The 24,441-nt window shown below is 44.3% G+C and overlaps 1 protein-coding gene across 6 annotated transcripts in view; it reads right to left on the reverse strand.

The window, feature by feature from the left end:
- Window positions 1–24,441, reverse strand: part of TTC8 (tetratricopeptide repeat domain 8) — a 77,492-nt gene that overhangs the window by 37,258 nt on the left and 15,793 nt on the right. For 3 of the 6 annotated variants that reach the window (XM_053282851.1, XM_053282855.1, XM_053282852.1), the window contains exons 2-6: window positions 12,327–12,447; window positions 11,439–11,502; window positions 10,539–10,698; window positions 9,670–9,759; window positions 1,935–1,979 (exon numbers count right to left, since the gene is read on the reverse strand). In XM_053282851.1, coding sequence (XP_053138826.1) covers window positions 1,935–1,979; window positions 9,670–9,759; window positions 10,539–10,698; window positions 11,439–11,502; window positions 12,327–12,447 — 480 coding nt within the window. Of the gene's footprint in view, window positions 1–1,934; window positions 1,980–9,669; window positions 9,760–10,538; window positions 10,699–11,438; window positions 11,503–12,326; window positions 12,448–23,708; window positions 23,874–24,441 lie in introns of all 6 variants that reach the window. The other 3 variants (XM_053282854.1, XM_053282853.1, XM_053282856.1) reach the window with 2 other exon arrangements.

Raw genomic sequence — 24,441 nt, forward strand, 5'->3', positions numbered from 1 at the left:
GGGAACAGACAGACAAAAAGACATTCAATTTAATATATATATAGAATTCAGAACTGTACTTTCATTTCAGAGAAAACCCAGAGATATTCAACTCTGCTTCTGAAGACTCACAATGAACAACAAAATGTAGCCCCTCTATTTAATTAGGGTTAAATCTTTTTCACCTTCTGCACTGATCATAACATACAATGTCGTCTTGGAGATTTTCTTTCAGAATGTTTTTCACACAACCCAACAGATCAACCAGACAGATGTATCCAACATTTGTGGGGGATAAGAGGAATATCTCATCCGGATTCAATACCATTGACCATGGTATCCTTCTGGATGTCCTGGGGGAGCTGGGGATAGGGGGCACTGCTTTGCAGTAGATCCGCTCCTATCTCTTGGGCAGATTCCAGATGGTGGAGCTTGGTAACAGTTGCTCCTCAAAACAGGAGCTGTTATATGGAGTCCCTCAGGGCTCTATTCTGTCACCAATGCTTTTTAATATCTACATGAAGCCACTGGGTGAGGTCACCAGGAGATTTTGTACAGGGTGTTATCAGTATGCTGATGAGACCCAAATCTATTTCTCCTTGTCATCTTCATCATCAGAAAATGGCATTCATTCCTTAAATGTCTGCCTACAGGCAGTAATGGGCTGGATGAGAGATAACAAATTGAAACTGAATCCAAGCAAGACAGAGGTGCTCATTGTTAAGGGTTCAGAAGTTGAGGAATGAGATAGATCTTCCTGTGCGGGACAGGGTTACACTCCCCCGGAAGGAACGGGTATGCAGCTTATGAGTACTCTTGGACCCAGGCCTCACCCTGGTATCTCAGGTGGAGGCTATGGCCAGGAGTGCTTTCTACCAGCTTCAGCCAATTCAACAGCAGCGTCTATTGAAGAGAAAGATCTCAAAACAGTGTTACATCTGCTGGTAACCCCCAGGCTTGACTACTGTAATGCACTCTACGTGGGATTACCTTTGTATGTAGTTCAGAAACTTCAGTTAGTTCAAAATGCAGCAGCCAGATTGGTCTATGGGGTAACCCGGAGAGACCATATTATGCCTGGTTTAAGACAGCTGCACTGGCTGCTGACATGTTTCTGGGCAAAATACAAAGTGCTGGTTATTACCTTTAAAGCCCTGAATGGCATAGGTCCAGGTTACCTTAGAGAGCACCTTCTTCCGCACAATCCCCACCGCATGTTAAGGTAATCTGAGGGGCTCCATCTCCCACCGGTACCTCTGGTAGCAACTCAGAGGCGGGCCTTCTCTGTAGCTGCTCCTGGCTGTGGAATGCACTCCCAGCAAAAATCTGTAGCTTAAGTTCATTGTTGGCCTTCCAGGATTTTTAAACTGTTTTAAATGTTTTGATTATTAATGGTTTAAAACTGTTATTAAATTGTTTTGTAATGATTGTTTTTAAATTATTGATTCGTGGATTTTATTTTTGCTGCTGTGCATCGTCCAGAGCTATTTAGATGGGCCGGTATATAAATGTAATAAAATAAATAAAATAATTAAATATCACTATTCCATACCAGATGCCTGGTATGCTTGACACAGTCTCAGTGAGAGAGCCCAAGAGTCAAATAGTCTTTCTAAATTTCAAATAAGACAAGCACATTTTTTATTCATGCAGTAGCATATTGATCCCAATGGTATCCATCCCTAACTTGTCCTTTAATTTCACTGGGACTACTTTTCAATGGGACTACTTACTACTTAATTTCAACGGGACTACTTCATTAAGTTGAACCACTCAATGGCTATTTTTTAAAAAATGTTTTTCTGAAATTATGAAAGGCACTATCAGCAGTCTGGGAGTTGCAATTCTGCTGCATTTAGAATTTTCTTCAACCTGTATAATTTTATCTCACAACAGAAGGGCTTACACTCAAAGTGCCAACTAAAGAGAGCCTTAAATTTAAAAATAAGACTTACATTTTTAACATCGTTCTCATGATGAAAAATGTATTCAAACAAGGCCTGTTAGGGAAAAAATTTACAAAACATCATCAAGATGGAAGACAAAAACAAAAGCCATTTACAGACATTCAACATAAATAAGCACTCATTTAAAACAGCCTCCTTTTATACAGATTTATACAAAACACCTTTTATACAAATTGTCTATTGGTGGAGTAAGAAATGTACATCATGAAAATTTGCATATGGTACTGCCATGTTAGGAAAAGGTTCTTTATATATTTTAACTGGAAGAATTTGCAATGAAATTGGACAGAATCCAAAAGGCCATGTGTGTGAGCAGAAAGCACTTTTACCCACATATGGGGGTGGGGGTGGAAAAAAACAGGTTGCTTACCTGTAACTTATGATCTGGATGTGATCCGTTGTATTCATAAGAACTGGGTTTCTGCGCCTGCGCAGGGACCTCCCGGGCTGACTAGCTAGCTCCTCTTTGCGCCCCGCCCGTCTGCACGTGCCTTGCAGCTTCCGTTAGAATCGACGGTTGGGGCGCCTCTCCTTCAGATTTCTCGCAGACAGCCATATAAATGACGATCCACACACCAGCATCCACTAGTCCAGGCATTCTGCAGCGGGGCTGGCTGGGAGGGACTTATGAATACAACGGATCACATCCAGATCATAAGTTACAGGTAAGCAACCTGTTTATCTGGATTGTGATCCATTGTATCCATAAGAACTGGGTGTTTAGCAAGCTACCCCATAAGGAGGCGGGTGCAGATGACCCCCAGCTATGCCAACACACGTTTCAACACTGATCTTCCAAAATTCGCCTCCCTAGCCATCCGCAGATCCAAAGCATAATGCTTCACGAATGGTAGATGCGATGACCATGTCGCCGCCAGGCAGACATCTGCCATTTTAATGCCTGACAGATGTGCCGCAGACGTTGCGTAGGCCCTAGTAGAGTGAGCCCGAACCGTCTTTGGCGGTGTTATCTTCTGGCTTTTATAGGCGAGGAAAATCAGTTCCACTAGCCAGTGAGCAAGTCTCTGGCGAGAGATTGGACGGCCCTTGCTACGCCCCCGGAAGGAGAGAAAAAGCTTTTTACTCTTCCTAAAGTCATGAGTTCTCTCCAAATAGTATAGGAGTGATCTACGCACGTCCAACATGTGGAGGGCCTTCTCTAAGTCTGTCTCCGGACTACTGAAGAAAGTTGGCAGCACTATGTCTTGATTTAAGTGGAAATCTGTCACCACCTTCGGCAGGAATCTCGGATCGAGACGCATCACAACCTTGTGTGGATAGAATTGAGTGTAGGGTCTATCCATCCGCAGGGCCGTCATCTCGCTCACTCTCTTAGCCGATGTAATGGCTACCAAGAATGCCACCTTCAAAGTCAGAAACTTCAGCGGAATAGTCGCCAGTGGCTCAAAGGGTGCCTCCGTTAGGGCGGAGAGTACTAAAGACAGACTCCACTGCTCCATTGGGCTGCGCACAGGAGGGTAAAGGTTATTAACACCTTTCAGGAAACGTTTACATTCCGGGTGGGAGAAAACCGTGGACCCATCCCATCCCCTGTGCTTTGACGAGATTGCAGCCAAATGCAGCTTAATGGAGACATTCGCCAATCCACTCAGTTTGAGCGATGTCAGGTAACGTAGCACATCCCGAGGGGTCGCACGCAATGGCGTGACACTCTTCCCCCTCATATAACTCTTGAAGCGGTTCCACTTGCAGGCATAACTGCGTCTTGTCGACGCACGCCTACTGTTTAGTAAGATGTTGTTTAATAGTTGATTCTCCAAGCGGTCAGCTTGAGAGAGTGCACATCGGGGTGTAACACCTTTCCGTGTTCTCTTTGCAACAGGTTTGGAGCCCTGGGGAACTTGTGGAACACTGAATGAGACATTCCCAGAAGTGTGGCAAACCACGGCTGGCGCGGCCACCATGGGGCCAGAAGTATGCATTTCGTTTGGTCCCGCAATATCTGCGCAACCACACGGCCCATTAACGGCAGCGGGGGAAAAAGATATAACAGCCCCGTCTTCCAGGCCCGTTGAAAAGCATCCCCCAGGGATCCCTGGCCTATGCCCGCACGCGAACAATAATTGGCACACTTTTTGTTGGCAACCGTGGCAAATAAGTCTATCGATGGGACCCCCCAGATCTCGAACACCCTGTCGAGATACATCGGGTTGATTTCCCACTCGTGTCTTTGGTTGAAACTGATGTCCCTGCTGAGCCTGTCGGCCAAGCAGTTGTCTACACCCTTTATATGTATTGCCACTGGGTGAATTGAATGTTGAATGCACCAGTCCCATATTTTTCTCGCAAGTAGGCAAAGAGACAGTGACACTGTCCCCCCTTGATGGTTGAGGTAGGCAATCGCCGTCGTGTTGTCCAACTCCAGCTGTACTGACCGTCCCCTTATCATAGGTTCGAATGCCCTTAGGCCCTGAAACACAGCCAATAGCTCCAAGTAATTTATATGCTGAAGTCTCTGCAACTGGGTCCATGTCCCCTGCACGCATACGCTGGCGCAATGCGCACCCCAGCCCGCCATCGAGGCATCTTTCGTTATCCGGGAGGTGGGCTCCTTGGACACAAACTCGACTCCTTTGCCCAAATTGTCCATGTCTAGCCACCACCCCAGGCTGGCGAGGACATGTTGTGGTAGTGTCAAGTGCATATTCTGGCCATCCACATTGGGTCGGAAGTTGTGGAGAAACCAATGCTGCAATGTGCGCATGCGGAGGCGCGTGTGTGACACCGTTGCGGTGCATGATGCCATCAAACCCAACATCCGCTGGATTCGAACCGCTGGCTGCCGTGGAGTCCTCTGAAAGTGACGTATGAGTTCGTGCATTTGGGTAATTCTTTCCGCAGGTAAGAACGCCCTGGCCAATTTCAAGTCCAGCACTGCTCCGATGAAGTTCACTCGAGTCATGGGTTCGAGTCTCGACTTCTTCCAATTCACATTGATGCCGAGGCACTCCAACAAGGCTAGCAGCATCTGCACTTGGCGGGTCAGTAAACTCCTGTCGTGGCTCACCACGAGCCAATCGTCTAAATACGGATACAGCCTCAAGCCCTGAGTTCGCAGGTGGGCTACAACCACCGCCATCACCTTTGTGAACACTCTGGGCGCAGTAGAAAGTCCAAATGGAAGCACCACATATTGATAGATCTGTGCCCTTACTGTAAACCGGAGGAACTTGCGGTGACTCTCCTGTATCCCGATATGAAAATAAGCGTCCTTGAGATCCAGAGTAACTGCCCACTGTTCGTTCACCAGCAGAGGCAGAATTCCCTGCAGCGTCACCATCCTGAATTTCCTGGTCAGAATGAAGAGGTTGAGCCCCCTCAGGTCCATTATGGCTCTTATTCCACCGTCTCTCTTTGGTATCTGAAAATACCGGGAATAGTAGCCGGTCAGTCTGTTCACCCATTGCACCCGCGTGATCGCCTGTTTCTCCAGCAGCACCTTGACCTCCTCCCGCAACACCTCCGTGGCCGGCGTATAGACCAGTCCAGAGAAGGGAGGCCTTGTCTCGAACTCCAACGCATATCCAGTCTGCACTATTCTCAGTACCCACCGGTCGGATGTTATGTTGTGCCATGCTGGCGCACGGCTTGCCAGTTTGATGTTGATCCTGGCAACTACAGGGCCGATGTAGTGGGTCCTGGATTGTAGCGTTGGACTTAATTGGCTGCTGCAAAACTGATGCAGTGGACGAACAGTCCCGTCAAAAGCTCTTGCTGGAAGCGTCCTTGTCGCCTTGACGAGCTGTTTTTCCTTTTTGTTTTTGGTTAAAGCCCTTACCGCGTTGGTAAGGTCTGAATTGTCTTCGGTATTCTTTGCGGTCCCGATACCGATCACTCTTTCTCTGATAATAAGTGCGGCTCCTTGCGGTTGAGCTGGAACCGCTCGAAGGCACCATAAAGGTGCGGGCAGTGAATTTAGATTTTTTTAACGTCTCCATTGACGTGTCCGTGTCCTCATGGAATAAACCTTTGCCGTCAAATGGCAAGGACTCGACTTTCTCCTTCATGTCTGTCTGCAGGGTTGCTGAGCGAAGCCACGCATGCCTGCGCAAGCTCACTGCCGTCACCATTGCTCTCGATTCCGTCTCCGACAAGTGTTTGAATGCGCTCAGTTGTTGGCGCGTTATTGCCGTTGTTCTTTCGTACACATCATTAAATCTCCATTGGAAGTCCTCCGGAGACAAAGAGGATGAATCCTGTAAAAGCGCATCCCAAAGTAAATGGTTATAGCGTGCCATACACGCCGCATAATTAGCAATACGAATTGCTAAACTGGAGGTGCTATAGATCTTTCGACCCATAACGTCCATTTTCCTCCCCTCTTTGTCAGCAGGCGTGGAATGACGGTGTCCACTCTTGGTGGATGAAGCGCAACTGACAACCAAGGAGTTCGGTATAGGATGACGTAACAGGTAAGAGTTCTCTCCTTCAGTCACCCTATACAAATTTTCAATGCGCTTTGAAGTTGGAGCCCCGACCCCCACTGAGTCCCATGCCACCTTCGCAGCCTTGTCTATCCCAGGAATCATGGTGAGGGCAACAGGATGCGAAGTCTTAGATCGCTTCATCATATTATAGACCGGGTCAGCAACGTCCGCATCCGGAGAGCTTACGTCCATGCCCAGGGCTTCAGCGATGTCCCTTATGAGGATATGGTAAGCTTTCAATTCCTCAGTTGGCGAGGTGGATAGTTTTGGTGGCACATCCGAAGGGGGGTCAGACCTACGACTGATATCATCTCTGTCAGAGGCCGGTCCCGACTCATCGTCCTCACTGTCATCAGAGGGTGAAGATGATGGTTCAGAAGGAGGAGGTGTTGCTTTCCTCTTTCTTTTCCCAGCAGGTTTTTCTGGCATCCTCGTCTGGACCACAGGTAATTGTGAATTCTCTGGAAGGTAGGTTTGAACTTGCACCAATGGTGTTTGTATAGGCAAGTTCACAGACGGCCCCTGATGGTCTGCATGCTCTGACTGCAGCAGCGGCTGAGCCAGTTGTCCAGCCTGCACAAAATTCCGCAGCCCTTGTACTGGTTGCATTTCTACCTGTGCCGCTTTCCAACGCAAGAACTCTGCATAATCATCCGGCACCCCATGGCGGAAACCGCAGGAATGGGTTGGCTGCAGCATCGTAGAGCACCCGACATCGGTTCTTGGATCCTGGACCACTGCTGGTGTCAGTGAGGCAACATGAGGCAGATCAGCCAGCTCTCCACCTCCAGGACCCTCGTCCAAGCCTGTCGACAGGAAGCCGCGAAACGTCGCACCCGAGGGTGTACTCGAACTCGACTCCAGCAGTTCTCTAAGTCCGTCCCCGTGTGTAGCCAGACTCGGAGTCCTCGGCGTCGAGGGGGACTGAGCCGGCGTCAATGCCGGTGACAAAAGATGAGGAATCCTCCTCAATGTCAAAGCCGTCAACACCGACGAAGGAGCAGTGTTCACATTCAATATCTGCTCCGGCACCGTGGACGCCGACGGAGGAATGGCATACACCGCCTGGGCAGTTATGGGAGGCTCCGATGCCGAGACTTGCAAATGCCTCGACGCCGATATCGGCGTCGGCGTCGATTCCAATGTCGACGCCTGTCCCAGACTGCCTTGGTCCAATCTCGATGTCGGCGCTGGTGTCGACGTCGAGACTAACGTCGATGTCGAAGCCGGAACCATCCTGACCGTCGATACCGGAGGTGTCGACGTCGAGGCTGTAGGGGACTCAGCCGAGTCCACGTCGTAAATCTGTGCTGCCGTCGGTGAGGGAGTTCGATGTCGAGACTCCTCACGATGGCGACCTTCCCTCTCAGAAGCATGACGATCTCTATCCTTATGCTTCCGTTTTTTGGAAACCTCCTTTGGTTTCTTAAACAGAGTGTCAACAGTGGTTTTAGACTGCTTATCAGCAGACCCACTGGAACCCAATCCCGGGGAGCTTGACGCACCGCACTCCTTCGACATCGAAGCTCCCGATGTTGAACCGGAACTCATCGACGCCGACGGACGAGGAGTTGGCGGCCGAAGTGCCTCCTCGTATAACGCAGCTCGAAGCCTGAGAGCTCTATTTTGTCTAGTTTGTTTTGAAAACGAGCAGCATATCTTACATGCCGCCGTGTTATGATTCTCTCCTAAGCACATCAAACAGGCGTCGTGATAATCAGTCGAAGGCAACTTTGCTCGACACTTTTCACACCGTTTGAATGTCTTCTTAGCTTCCATTGTCCAAATGCCGTTCCGAGTCAAATTCAGTAAACAAACTTAGGAACAAACAAAGCAGAGTCCGTAATCAAGTCCGTTCGCCGTTCCGAGTCAAAACCGTCCTGTACAAACTTCGAAGTTAGAATCAGAGTCCCAAATCAAGTCCGTTGTTCGTTCTGAAGTCAAACCAATTAATCCGCTCAGTAGAGAATAGTCAAACAGTCCGAGTCAAAATTTTTGATAATAATTGAGGAGCAACAGCCAAGAGGTGTAAGCGCTTTGGCGGTCAAGAGAAAACTGAAGGAGAGGCGCCCCAACCGTCGATTCTAACGGAAGCTGCAAGGCACGTGCAGACGGGCGGGGCGCAAAGAGGAGCTAGCTAGTCAGCCCGGGAGGTCCCTGCGCAGGCGCAGAAACCCAGTTCTTATGAATACAATGGATCACAATCCAGATCTGTTAGTTTTCCTTTTCAGCTGTAGTCCACTGCAGTGCATTGAACACTGCTCTGGAGAGTCTAAAAGCAGCAGTTTTTCAGACAAAGCTGCAGTGGGAAGAGGAGCAGGAAAGCTATATATAAAGCATGTACTAAACACTCTGGTGGTTCTTTCAATCCCTGCCATTTTACCCAAATAATATCTTATTAATGGATTTGGCTATTTTCTCTTGCATTCTGATCAGAGCTAATCATTCCTTAGACCAAAGATCAGGTTTGTGCTCAACTCTACAACTGTGCTAATTAAGTTTGTTCACCATATCTCAAAAAGGGACACTGTAGAACTGGAAAAGGTGCTGAAGAAGGCAAACAAGATGATCAAGGGCCTAGAGCACCTTTCTTAGGAGGCAAGGCTGTAACATCTGGGGCTTTTTAGTTTTGAAAAAAAGACTATTAAGGGGAGACAGAGGCCTATACAATTATGCATGGTGTGAAGAGAGTAGAAAGATGGTTTTTCTCTCTCCCTCTCTTAACACTAGAAGCAGGGGTTATCCCATGAAACTGATTCCCAGGAAATTTAGGACAGACAAAAAGAAGCACTTTTTCACACAGTGCATAATTAATCTATAGAATGTTCTGCCATGGAATGAGATGATGGCCACAAGTCTCAATGGCTTTAAGAAGGGCTTAGACAAATTTATGGAGGACAGATTTATCAATGGCTGCTAGTCTTGATGGCTGTAGGCCATCTCCAGGCTCAGAGGCAGGATGCCTCCAAATACCAATTGCAGGGGAGCAACAGCAGGAGAGAGGGCATGCCCTCACCTCCTGCCTGTGGGGGTTCCCAGAGTCGTCTAGTGGGCCACTGTAGGAAATAGGATGCTGGACTAGATGGGCTTTGGGCCTGATCTGGCAAGGTATTTCTTATGTTCTTGCATCTCTCTCCCTGAGACTAATTCAGAAACAAATTCCTAACTAACCAAAATCAATGCTCACTCCTCTTTCTTCATAAAACAACAACTGCATCTACTAAACGTCCATTTCAATAGGTAAGCAAGGCAACCGAAAACATCACAACACATACCTTTGCCAGCTTTGGTTTTTGCGCATAATTATTTAAGTTCAACTTAGACACGTTGATGAAGGGGCCATCAGGATTTGTGAGCATAGAGGCCTGCAGGTGGGAGAGACACCACAGAACTACTTTAAATGCTCATTTACCACAAACACAACCACTTCTAACAAGCTAATACCTGAACAAAGAATATCGTCTACCAGAGGGAAACAATATGCTTTCCCTGCATATTTGGGAACTTATATCAGTGGCCATTAAGTCAACATGTTCCAGTTCAGAAATGAACATGCCAAGCTCTACACATTCCATGGAAATCTGAAGTATAGTTTAACACCTTCCTCAAATCACATTAGAAGCTGTCTCTGACACCCAGGAAGCTATCAAAAGTAGTTTCCAGTATAGTGCATAGAAGCTGCTTCCCCTCCACCTAACCCCCCCACCTTTTTCAATGACCATTTTGCCATCAAAACTTTATTTGTGGAAAGAATAGTCTTCTTAGGTGATCTGAAAGATGAACAAGCAGCCTATTCTATATTTTTTAAAAAATTAAAAAGTTGCTTTCAAATACGACGCATGCACTTGCCAAAAATCTGACAATACTGTCACCCAAAATACTAAGAGGCATTTTTGTTAAATATTCTACTTCATATTATTACATAAACTAACATTCTGAAGGTGCAGCTTTTACATTCACATAGTATGTGGGGGGGGGGATATGTAGAAAGGTAAACTCTGAAGACCAAGACATGAAAAAGCACTCCTTCTGTTTTTCACACACACTCATGTAACTAACACACACACTTTAAAGTGCCAGAGTCCCAAGCATCATGTGATCTGCATTTGTTAACACCACATATATTTACTTTCCTTTCCCTTACCGTTCCAAGTCTGACATATCTTCCTGAAGTACTAGTCACAGGACGGGCAGTGTGAGCAGTTCTTGGAGTCTTTATGGCTTGCTCCATAGTACCTGGTCGTCCACCCTGGGTGCTGGGTCGTACGAATCCAGTAAGGGGTCTTCCAGTCTGAGTCACTGGCCTGGAGGGATACACATTGAAAGACACGGCTGAAGTAATAATCTGTACTGCTGTAACAAATAATTGTTACAGATTGAAACCTGGAATTTTTAAATAAGGTATGTCTGGATCAGTTTGTTGTCCATTGTATGCACCCGAATATATGCGAACACCAGCTTCGGTTGTCCACATCTTATCCTGTCTTTATTAGTTTTCTACATTAGGACATTTTTCATGAAAATTAGTATCAGCTTAACCTTAACACAATGCTTCTTATGCTTGTTTCGAGACCATCTCTAACATTCTGCACCATACTACTATATTATAGCTCTCTTTCATTGCTGTTTTTCAAAAAGTTGGATATTCTCATTACTTCTGTGCAGACACTTCCTCTGTGTTCTTGCCCCCTACTCCAAAATAATATATGCCTGGGAATGCCAATATTTTTGTGTGCCATCTCATTCAAAAATATTTGCATATATGAGTGTTTAGATACAGGCACACAGCTGAAAAAAACCCCACCTGACTCAAAGACCAGCCCTTGATTTTGAAATGAAGAAGCAGAGAGCGGCAGAAAATATATGAACAGCAGCAGAGGGATAATCCAAAACAAGAAGGGTAAAGAACTGCCATGGGGGTTGGGGAGAGGTGAGTAGGTTTTGACAAGTTCTAAATCACATGAGTATGTACTTACTGGATAGCATTTACCAACTGAGTCCAAAGGTGAACTAGAGAAAGTGAATCAATCAATGAACAGAATACCTGACAGCCTGGCTGGGACCTCCACCTTGACCTGTTCCAGGAAGTTTCAGTGAAGTACCAGGACCTACCAAAATAAATAAATCATAATTTAATATTTTATATATTATTATTATTATTATTTACATTTATATCCCGCTCTTCTTCCAAGGAGCCCAGAGCTGTGTACTACATACTTGAGCTTTTCTTTCACAACAACCCTGTGAAGTAGGTTAGGCTGAGAGAGAAGTGACTGACCCAGAGTCACCCAGCTAGTTTCATGGCTGAATGGGGATTTGAACTCGGGTCTCCCCAGTCCTAGTCCAGCACTCTAACTACTACACTATGCTAGCTTCAATCCCACTTCTCTTTAACCCTTCATTTATCTTTTTTTCATCCTTTTCAGCAAGAAGGCAGCAAGTGACAGGAAGCGATACTGAACAGTCATGGGGGCAGGAAAACTGTCTGTTATTATATTTTTCCATTAAAAATATCTTGCTTAAACATGCACTATTTCATAAAATTAGCTTCATAAAAAGTAGATGCAATATCAGTCAGCCTAGCAGTTTTAACCTTCTTTCAAGTGACTATTTGTGGAGGGGTCACAGCTCAGTTGCATATTTTCCATGCATGTTTCATTCCTGGCATCCCCAGGTTGGGTGGACCTGAAGAGAGCCCTAACCTGGACCTTTTCTCACACACACACACACACACACACACACACACACACACACACACACACACGGACACCCACAGTATCGCTCGTTTTGAAGCTCTGGAAGGGACTTGCCAAAGAAATCAGATATTAAGTGGAACCCAAGTCTACACTTTGGTACAAACATTCCAAAATATAGATAGTTATGGGCAAAACAGTTCAATGAAGTTTAAAGCATTCATAAATGTTGTTCTTACGTGCAACCTGTGCAATAGCATTTTCATCCAGCATCAGCTCAGCGATGCCTTCCTGATCCACATCAATTTCATCCACATAAACCATTTCCGTTAAAGCTCGTATTTTCAAGCACCACGCAGCCTAGATCACAGATAGGGAGAGGAACCAATGTCAAATTACATAACTTGAGACAAATATAAAGACAGCAGAATATAGCATCAGCTGGTTGTTGTTTTTTAAAATCAAATTAAATTGAACAGAAAGTGCATGTGACGGAACACCTCTGCAACAATGTCCATCTGCAGAAAGACATTTTTTCCACGATTGGGGGGGGGTGGCATCGCTGGGCACAAGGAGACCCCATGGAGCAAGGTAGAGTGCTCCTTCCTCCCGGTATTTTTTGCCATTTCCCACCTCTTTTCTTAACAAAACAAGCATTTTCAAGCGATTTTTTTTTCCAGTTAGGGGGGCATTGCTGGGCACAAGGAGACCCCATGGAGCACACTACAGTAGTTTTTTTTTTACTGGGTTTTTTTGTTTTTGTTTTTGAGGGGGGGGCAGATCCTGGAACCTAACCCCCCTTTCACCATAGGAATAATGCCTTGAATGATTTGAATGGTTTCAGAGATGGACAATAACTACCCTGGAGATTGTTGGAAATGTATGGTGCAGACAGATACTTTCTATCACATGTGAGAGCCAGCGTGGTGTAGTGGTTAGAGTGCCGGTCTACGACTGGTGAGACCCAAGTTCAAATCCCCATTCAGCCATGATACTAGCTGGGTGACTCTGGGCCAGTCACTTCTCTCTCAGCCTAGCCTACTTCACAGGGTTGTTGTGAAAGAGAAACTTAAGTATGTAGTACACCGCTCTGGGCTCCTTGGAGGAAGAGCAGGATATAAATATAATAATAATGTAGTGGACATGTAAAAAAGCTCAAAATTTTTGGAAAACAATACATTCTAAGATGCAGAAAATTTTGCATACAGATTTCCCTTTTCTCCCAGAAATTTTCATGTTAAATTTTACTAAACAGCATGTTCCTGCAAAACACACTGAACTTTCTTTATATATGATAACAGTGGCAAAAATCTTTTTATGCTTTCTTTGGAAAACAAATTTGATTCAGACCTTAGATGAATGACATCTTAAACTTTGGAAATATGCATCAATGGCCAAAATAACTGCATATATTAAAAATAAATCTGAGGATTTTTTCTTTCAAATATGGGAACCATTTAGTCAATATAATATATTGCAGGGATTGGTACCTCATCCAAGATTCGGGCTTTAAGGGCTTTTCTTTATACAGGAAATTAATGCAGATAGTAAGAATATCATTTTTTAAAACTTTCAGTTCTGCAGTCAATAAATTGTAGGGTAGTGGTCGGGGGCGGGGCGGGTGGAGAGACATGTTAGTTGAAGGAATTCAGGTCAACGTATATAGACTGTACTGAGAATCTTTGTATTTGCTGGGTCTGATTATTTTGTTTCTTTTTCTTTCCTTTTTTCTTTCCTGTTTCTTATTTCTCTCTGTTTATATCTTTCTTAAAACAATAAAATATTAAAAATAAAAAAGGAACAATGCCTCGTTACTCGCCGTTTCATTACTCATGGTGGTATGTGAGGAACAGAACCCCCACAAGTAACAAGGTTCTCCTGTATGAGGAGGAAACGGATCCCACTTTTGCGCTATCAAGGAGAGGTGGATACCAACAAGGACCCAAAAGTATTTTATAGCTGGGAACTGTAGCTAAGCATTCTTGCTTGATTGCTCTGCCCAAAAGGAAATAATCTTCTGAAAAATTATTTGGTAAATATATTATTTTTACATTAATATACAACTATAGAATACAACCCATAGAATGCCATTCCACACACTTTATTTTTCCTCAGAAGGGGAAAAGAAAGCAGAAATGCTATTGGTGTTTGCATGAAATATTCTCCCAGTGTCTTAAAACCTTTCATGCCAAAATTCCCTTTTTCTGAGTTTGAATGAGCTTTTAAAAGCAATTCCAAGAGGAGAGGGACTGCACAGACCCCTTTTGGGAAGAACATTTAGGCACAGCTACATATCAGACATATGCACTCTGAATCACAGCCAGATTAATTTAGAATGTTAACAATCCCAAATCTTCAGTGATCAGCAGGTTTAAAAAAAGAAGAAGGGAAGATTATCCAAACAGAATAGAAATAATTGCAGAAGCCCACTATCTTACTGTAAGGCAAATTGACTCTGGTGAAAATCTGTACTGACACAAAAGAAATATGCTTACTAAAGTGTTCAACATAGACCACTCAGCTTATCAAATAAGAACCAAAAATAGCTTCATACTAATGGCTGGAAAGCCCGGGGTGGGGGAGGAAAGGAGTGAATCTCTACATGTTTTCTGGGTAACTTAATAAAAATATAAAATGCTTTCAAAAATTGAGAATGATAGAACAGAGGTGTCAAAATAATTAGGGACCCTTTTCAGACATTCAGCAGACTACCATGCATTTCTCAAGAAAATATCGGTAATCAAAATGGCCAGGCTCTTTATTCATCACACTTGCTAAAAGCACTGCTAATAAAACATTTCAAACAAAAAGGAGACCTTGTAAATCATGAGCAACAGAAATTCACTTATTTTGCAAAACTAAAAAGAGTGAGCAAGGAGCTTTTCAAATAGTGACCTTCCTTCTCCAAAATTTGACATACACTTTAATACAGTGGCAGTTTCAGGTACAGTTCTCCAACACTTACAGAGTATCTACTCTAACATATGCGCCACATATTAACTTCTTGGAGCAAAGGCATCTATGAGCAAGAAATAAGAAAGCAGTGGTTTGTTTTTTAAAATCAGTTCAGCTAGAAGTTATACAGCCCACTATTAGCCATTGTTTTAATATCCTATATGCTATAAAAAAACAGACTGCCCAGAAATTTAATCATCTAAGATAATGTATGACTCCTTCTAAATGTAGCACAAGTAATAAAGAATACAGCAGAGGTGGTATGTACTAGGGATGTGCACGAAAATCTTCGGCGCTGACAGGGGTAGCACTTTAAGGGTGGGGGAGGGTGTACTCACTCCTCCCGCCGCATTTCCCCCGCCGGCACGCTGTTGATTTTAAGCCCCTCGGGGCGGCAGTGTTCCTTCCTGCCGCCCCGTTTCCCCGTCGGCCGGAAGTGGGCGGAAGTTGCGAGCATGCGCGTGCCCTTCTGCCATGTGCGCGCGCACGACAGGCGCATGCGCGCTCATGACTTCCGGCTGACGGGGGAGACGGGGCGGCAGGGAGGAACGCTGCCGACCTGAGGGGCTTAAAATCAACAGCGTGCCGGCGGGGGAAATGCGGCGGAAGGGGTGAGTACACCCTCCGCCGCCCTTAAAGTGCTACCCCCGTCGACATTTCGGCGCCAAAACCGCCCCCAGTGCCGAAACGTTTCGGAGGCCTTCATAATGGCCTCCGAAACGTTTCAGGCACAAGCCTAGTATGTACTATATTTTCACAAAATTGCTATAGTGGAATACGGATCTGCACGATTCCTTTGTGACAGAAAACTTTGCCCTGCCAAGAGTCACTCTAAACACTTTTCAAGCTGAAATCACTAGGCTGTTGAGCCACTGTTGGAACACCGGATCATGGGATCCCAGACTGTAAGCCCTAAATGCACCCTGTGCGGGACAACTGTGTATGGCCTTTACATTCTTGGCACTATGATTACCTGCAACTCTCCCAGTAACACAATTTACACAAGATCTAATCTTGTTGTTTTTTTAACTTCCTAAGCAAAAACCCATAGAGGACCCTTCTCAGGCTGAGGTTCTCCCAAAGAGGGCTGGCTCTTGCACTTGGAGCTGGACTGCTAGAGACCCTTGATGAACCCCTGCAAGAGAACATCAGAGATTATATAGGAAGTGGTGTGAGAGAAAGGGGGACATCTGGAAACAGTGATTGGAATGATGCCTCTTGTAGTGGTTCCCACCCACTGCAGTTTCCAGCACAGCTTCCCATGTTGTTGCTGAAGGTCCCCCTAGCCCTCAGCAATGCTTTTAGGGTAGCTCAAACAGCTTCAGTGGAGGGGAAGAGGATGGTAAGGTATCTTGCGCTGGAACACATTGCCAAGCAGTATACCCTAGATACTAGCCACAGTATCTACTAATTATATATCAGGCTTCATCCAAAGTTTTCAATCCATTCACATAAGGCATTTCTGCAAATTCTAGCAGAGTTCTGTTCACAGACATAACAGCAGGCCTTCTGGATCAGGCCCAAGACCTATCTAGTCCAGCATCTTGTTTCTCACAGTGGCCCACCAGATATCTCCTGAAGCCCACAGGTAAGAGCTGAGGAATGCCCTCTCTACTGCTGCGGCTCCCCTGCAGTTGATATTTATCCCACTACTTAATTATGCATTGTGTAAAAAAGTACTTCCTTTTGTCGGTCCTAAATTTCTTGGCAGTTTTATGGGATGACCCCTGGTTCTAGTGTAATGCCAGAGGGAGAAAATTTTCTATCAACTTTCAACACACCATGCATGATTTTATAGACCTTTATGATGCCTCCCCTCAGCCATCTTTTTCTAAACTAACACCCCCCAGGTGTTGTAGCTTTGCCTTGCAAGGAAGGTGCTCTAGGCCCCTGATCATCTTGGTTTCCTTCTTCTCCAGTTCTATAATGTCCTTTCTGAGATATGATGCCCAGAACTATACACAGTTCTCCAAACGTGGCTGCACCATAGTTTTGTATATGGGCAGTTTTATTTTCAATCGTCTTTCCTAATGATTCCAAGCATAGAATTGGCCTTTTTCATAGCAAGTGTTGAGTCAACACTTTCAACAAGCTGTCCACCCCCACCCGCCAAGATCTCTCTCTTAGTTAGTCACCAACAGCTCCTAGTCAGTCACCGACAGCTCATACCCGATATACTCAGACTTCACATATATGTTGGGTCCCGCCACAATATGCAACACTGTACACTTGCTATCATTGAACTGTATTTGCCATTTTGTTACCTACACCCCCAGTTTGGAGAGATCCCTCCATTGTGAAAATTGTCCATTTATACCCACCCCTTTTTTCTGCCCTTCAACCAGTTATCAATCTACATACGAACCTCCCCCCTTATTCCATGACTGCTAAGTTTTCTCAAGTGTCATTGATGAGGAATTTTGTCACAGCCGCCACAACACAAACAAGTCCCCCAAAACAAGCCCTGGCAAAAAACAAACACAGACACATACACTGGGACTTCTCCCCTAAAGAGATACCAGCCCCTCAAAATCTCCCTCTCCTCCTGTTTGTTTGAAGAGGGATTTTGCTTTGTTTGTTTTAGAAAAGCTTGCTACCTTCTCAGGTTACTTCTCCTCTTTCCTGAGTAGGCTTCAAATGTTTTTGAAGATCCTTGAAGAGCAGCTTCCTCATCTTTGATGAGGATCTTTGCTAAAAGCTTTTTAAAAGTCCAAGTATACTATGTCAACAAAATCACCTTTATCCACATGCCTGTTGACACTCTAAAGGAACTGCAAAAAGGTTGGTTAGACAAGATATACCTTTGCAGAAGGCATGTTTGTTTGTTTAGTACATTTTTATACCGCCCCCTACAAAAAAGCCCAAGGGCGGTTCACAGCATAATTAAAACCATTTAAAATACAATAAAAACTCTAAAACCAAAGCTTTAAAACTATGAACTAAAAGCCTGACAAAAAAGGTATGTTTTTAGGTCCTTCTTAAAAACATTCAGAGAATGGGAAACTAATTCCGTTAGGAAGCGTGTTCCAGAGCACCGGGGCTACTCTAGAAAAGGCCCGGTTTGGGGTAGCCACCAACTGAGCCAGCGGCAACTGCAACTGGACCTCCCCAGATGATCTTAACAGGCGGTGGGGTTGATGAAGAAGAAGGTGCTCTCTTAAATACCTTGGACACAAGCCGTTCAAGGCTTTATAGGGAATATCCGGCACGTTGTATTTTGCCCAGAAACATATTGGCAGCCAATATAGTTCTTTTTAAATTGGTGTAATATGATCTCTACGGGCAACCCCGGAGACCAATCTGGCTGCTTCATTCTGTACTTACTGTAGTTTCCAAACTAAATACAAAGGCAGCCCAAGATAGAGTCCATTGCAGTCGTCAAGTCTGGATGTTACAAGCATATGCACCATTGTTTTAAGGGCATTTATCTCCAGAAATGGATGTCGCTGGTATATAAGCTGAAGCTAATGAAAAGTACTCCTGGCCACTGCCTCAACCTGAGGGATCAGGGAAAGGTTCAGGTCCAGAAGTACTCCCAGACCATAGTCTGGGAGTATTTCTGGACCTGAACCTCTCCCTGATCTCTTTCTCTGCCTGCTCTTTCTGGGGGAGTGCAACCCTGTCCAGAACAGGCAGATCTAAACCACTGCCTAAGTCTTGCCCTCCCACAATAAGTAACTCCGTCTTGCTTGGATTCGGCCTGAGTTTTTTCCCCCTCCCTCATCCTGCCCATTACTACCTCCAGGCTGGCATTTAGGAAAGTTAGGCCATTTCCTGATGAAGTTGACATGGAGAAATAGATTTGGGTGTCATCATATAATATAACAACCTGCACCAAATCCCCTCATGATCTCTCCCAGTGGTTTCATGTAGATGTTAAAAAGCATTGGAGACAGTATGGAGCCTTGAGGGACGCCATACCAGAGCTCTTGTTTTGAAGAGCAACAGTTTCCAAGAGACACCATCTGGAACCTACCCGAGAGGTAGAAGCGGAACCACTGCAAAGCCGTGCCTCCCACTCCCAACCCCTTCAGGCGTTCCAGAAGGATAGCATGGTCAATGGCATCGAAAGCCACCGAGAAATCCAAAAGTATCAGCACAGTCACACTCCCCCGCCCCCCGTCAATTCCTAACTGGAGATCATCCAACAGGCCGACTAATGCCGTCTCAACCCCATAGCCTGCCCCAAAGCCAGTTTGAAATGGGTCCAGATAATCCGCTTCCTCCAAAACAGCCTGTAGCTGAGACACCACCATCCTCTTGATCACCTTGCCCAACCATGGGAGGTTGGTTTTCCTTCACCAGGGCTTATTCTTCTACATGTTTAACAATTTAAACCACCCAGAGACATAAATTTTGGGCAGTACAGAAATGTGTCAAATAAGTAAGTTTTATCCTTGAGAATGCAGACATTAAGCTAACCAGCCTGTAATTTCCCGGATCCTCAATGGATTCCTTTTTGAAAATCGGTGTTACGTTGGCTACTTTTCAGTCTTCTGGTACAGAGTCTGATTTTGGGATAAGTTACATTTTTGCAAGGAGGCCAGCAAATTCATATTTTAAAGGATTTTAGGGTGGATGCCATCTAGTTCTGGTGATTTGGTAATTTTTAATTTTTTCAGATCATTTAGAATGCCATCTCTCATCACCTCTATCCAACTCAGTTCTTTAGCCTCTGTCCCCTAGAAGCCCGTTCAGGCATAGGTATATACTCAGTATCCTCTACCATGAAGACATGCAAAGAACATGTTTAGCTTCTCTGCAATTTCCATATCCTCCTTAATAATTCCTTATACTCCCTCATCATCTAACACTGTGTTCCATGTGATCAAGGGAGGCTTCTTACAAGCTCTCCTGCACACTTTCCCACTAAACTCCACACAAAACTCCTATGACATCTGTTTGCTCACTAAGCTCTGTTCACTAAGCTCCCTGGCCACCTCCTCTTATGTAGAGAGTGGGCTTCAAATGGAGGCAACCAGACTCAACAGGAATGTAACCCCTCCCACAAGGTGTGACTCACCTTAGCCCTCGCTGGCACCTCCCACTGTCTCTCTCCACGTAAAAGGGAAACTAAAGCTGAAAGCCCCACAGCTACCAAAGCAAGCCATGGCAAAAAACCAATGCAATTACAGACACTGGAAACTCTCCCCTAAAAAAGCCCCTCAAAAGCTCCTCCTCCTCAAAAACCAAAGATCAAATGCTTTGGATACAAGCTATCATATTTGAAGGGGCTGCTCTAAATTCATGCCAGAACAGTCTGATGACAAAGATCTAAAACATAAGCAAATATTTTCATTTTGGCTGAAACAAATTCATCATCCTCATTTTAAAGTCATGCAGTATGAAGTTCTGCAATTTGATTGTCCATATCAAACATTAAATAGCAAAAAAATGTTAAACTGAAAAGGCCTGCCACTAGAAAATGAAATTCACATTATTATTTACTGCTGGATTAAAAGTGAAAGAAGAGATGCTGAGCGTTTCTTCATCAAGATGCTAGAAAAGAGAAAAGGCATTGGCAAGCTATTAACGTCAGGAAAGAGTGAATCTAGGGAAATTTAGACAAAGAAGGCTTTTGAGGAGGGTTCTAAATGTGGACATTGAATGTCTATTGCAAAAGGTACACAGCAATAACATGGAAGGTAACAAGGGAAGAGCTATGAGACTGACAAAGGAGGGCCAGTAGTGGAAGCAAGAACCAGCACTGCAGATATTCCCGCAATAAGGGGTATGATCCACAAACCTATTTTGTTGTTGCCAGCCCCTCGTCCCTAGTAAAACCGAGGCCTATTTGGTGATTGGAAACTGCATCAGCCCGCAGGGTTTGCAGTAGCCAACACTATTGTGACTGGGAGCTGATGCAATTGCTGTGACCAAACAGGAGCCTTGTGACTTTGGCACTTTCTTCCTGACTAGAAGCTTTTGTGGTAGTCACAAATAGTGCAGGTAGCCATTGCAAAACCAGCAAGCAATTCTTTTGCCTTGTTACCATGGTGTAGCATCTGTGAGTGTCATGGCTCCGGAGATTGCTCTGGGTAATCCACACATTTGTTAGTCTCAGAACCACTTTCAGGTTATTTGTTTCACTCACAAATAGGCTCAGAGCAGGGAGAAAGGTGGCTAGCTGAAGGCAGATTACCAAAATTAACAATGGCTGGGTTCAGACGTAATGTGAAACCATGGTTTGCACTAACCATAATTTAAAACCTACACAAGGTCTGAGTTTCCAGATATATAACAGGGAAACATGGTTTCCATTTGCTCAGCTGCATAAATGCACTCATCCACGTTTCAGCAGCCTCTTGAGGCTTAGCAATTAACCCTACTGCGGTCAGTCAATATTAGTTAATTCAGATATAATGGGAAACCACTACTGATAAAAACCAAGGTTTGAAAATGACTCTTATACCATGGTTTCAGATCCTGATTTGTCAATCTTGATTAAAGTATATTTGTGGGCAGGGTTGGATTCAGACATAATGAAAACTACATTTAAACTAAGTCTAAACCCAAATATGGTCTCTGGGATTACTGACACTGTATAGCTAACTGTTCGAAAGTCTGCAATTCAGTTCAGCAAATTAAAAGGTGTCACAATATATATTCCTGGAACAAAACTCAATTTAGATTAATTGCAAATAGTTCTTCATTCAAGATGGCTACAATATTAATATGCAAATACAGGCATGTTTTAATTGAATTATACCGTTTATGTTGCTTTCCCCACCCCCATCCAAGTACATAAAAAATTAATTTTACCTGATATACTGTGAACTCCAAATCAGGGTCCAGTAAAAGAAGGGGGGGGGTATAAATATCACAACCACATCAAAGTGTTCCCTCACCACACAGCTCTCATTCTTATACATGCCTATAAAATCATTATGTACCATTTTCAATATATGGAACATGCTAGCTTTGGGGCTAGCAACATTACCAAGTAGTATAATATAAAATTTATATTTTCAAAAAGGGTTTCAAAAATACAGTGGACTACTATTTAGGGCTTTTAAAGAAGTATTCATAAAATCCTATATTCTTCAGCTTAAAAAAAAGAAAAGAAAAAAGTTCTTTAGTCATGAGTCACTACAGCAAGTGCTATAAACCCACACAGAATTTAGACAAATAATCAGTTTGGGGGATACAGGTTTTATCAAGCTGACATACTTTCCACACAGAAACTAAGAGTCTCTCACTCATCACTCTCCAAAGGCTTTGCAGTCAATATTAGAACCACTGCTCCCTCTAAGGAGTGTGCACATGCACACACTCACAAGTTTTTGGATGTCCACTCAGTTCAATTTAGATCCCGCTCAGGTTGAATCAGGATGGCCCCATTCTGAATGCATGTGCACACACACTGCCTTGATACTGCCACCCAGAACAAAACTCATTCCGCACAGAGATGAAAAAAAATTAGAAGGACCACTGATTACAACACCTCATCAGACCTGCAAAACAAAACTTGAAGATCCTAGGCCGTTTGAATACTGTGGAATTCTTTCAACAATCAAGTTTTCCATGGATTCTGATGTGCTTTGGAGCCTATGGAAAACTTCAGTCTTACTCTTGAATTCAAACACCATTTTCAATGGTATGCTACTTCAGTAAAATTATGAGTCAATTCAGCAGCTTGCATAACTTGCTTTCAAAACAATAAATGACTGGAGAACTTTACTACCAATCTTCATGATTAAATTGAAGTAGACGAATCAGTTTTTGGAAGAGAATGAAAAAGTTCTTTTGAGGTAGTGGATTTTAGAAAAGTGTGTGTGTTTAAAATATATCTTGTCCTACAAAGTGCTTGAAGGAACTCAGAACATAGGAAACTGCCTTAAGGCTTATACTGAGTCAGACCATTGATCCATTTAGCTCAGAATTGTCCACACTGACTGGCAGTGGCTTTCCAAGGTTTCAGGCGGAGTTCAGGAGGAGAACTGGTCTTCTGGTAGCAAGCATGACTGGTCCCCTTAGCTAAGCAGGGGCTGCCCTGGCTACATATGAATGGGAGACTAGAAGTGTGAGCACTGCAAGATATTCCCCTTAGGGGATGGAGCCGCTCTAGGAAGAGCAGGTTTCAAGTTCCCTCCTTGGCTTCTCAAGATAAGGCTGAGAGAGATTCCTGCCTGCAGCCTTGGAGAAGCTGCTGCCAGTCTATGAAGACAATATTGAGCTAGATAGACCAATGGTTTGACGCAGTATATGGCAGCTTCCTGTGTTCCAGGCAGGAGTCCTCAGTCCTACCTGGAGATACCAGAGATTGAACCTGGGGCCCTCTGTATGCAAAATAGATGCTCTACCACTGAGCTATAGCCCTAACCACTATAGGGAATATCTTACAGCAAACAGTGCTCACACGCAGTCACCCATCCAAATACAAACCAAGGCAAATCCTGCTTAGCAAAGGAGAGAATTCATACTAGCTACTGCAAGACTGGCTTAATCCCTTCACAATATAATTTATCCACATACTCTTTTTAGCACAACAGAAGATTAACTTGACTTGCAACAAAATTCTATGTATGTTTACTCAGAAGTGAGTCTTGTGTTCAGTGAGGCCCAACTTCCAAGTAAGTGTGCATAAGACTGCAGCCTTCACAGACAAGGCCGTGAAAGAGTATAAGCTTGGCAATTAGCTATCCTGCCCCCACTTCCAGTCCTACCTTCCAGGGTGTACTGCTGATTGCTGCTGTAGGTCGGTGAGGACGTGTGTGTTTCGGGCAGTCTGCACATGCTCTGCAGCACACCCAACACAAGCACTAGGAGTCTGGCACAGCCTCACTCAGGTTCCTGGTTTGTTTATTTATATACAGCCTGACTCCAAGGTTCTTGGCGGTTCACAACAATAAATACAATAAAGACAAAATAAAACAAACTGTTAAAACTATGATTTAAAAGAATTTAAAACATTCAAAGATTACTCAAAGTAGGCTAACGAGCTTGTAAACTGCCCAGAGATGTAAGTAAATATGTTTAAATAAATAAATAAGTAAGTAAATGCATCTTAAGAGCTCTTTTAGAGGTTGATAAAGATGTTAAGCTACAAGTGTCTATAGGAAGCGCATTCCACAGCCCAGGAGCAACTACAGTGAAGGCTTGCTCCGAGTCACCGCCGAACGAGCTAGCAGCATCTGGAGACAGACCTCTCTCCATGACCTTAATGTGTGGTGGGGATCATGCAGAAGTAATAATCAACAGATTATTTGTGTTGGCTATTGTGGAGAGAAATGCAAGAAACAGACACCAAGTTCCTTTAAGCTTTTATTTAAAAGAAAAAGGGTAAAGTGTATAAAGGCAATTATGGCAAGCAACAAAGCCTAGCTACCCAGAACTAGGACCAGAGTGTAGGGGAACTCTATTTACTGGATAGGATGGCAGGGGAGTGGAGAGGAGGAA

Source organism: Hemicordylus capensis, chromosome 1, assembly GCF_027244095.1.
Source record: "Hemicordylus capensis ecotype Gifberg chromosome 1, rHemCap1.1.pri, whole genome shotgun sequence".
Lineage (NCBI taxonomy): Eukaryota > Metazoa > Chordata > Lepidosauria > Squamata > Cordylidae > Hemicordylus > Hemicordylus capensis.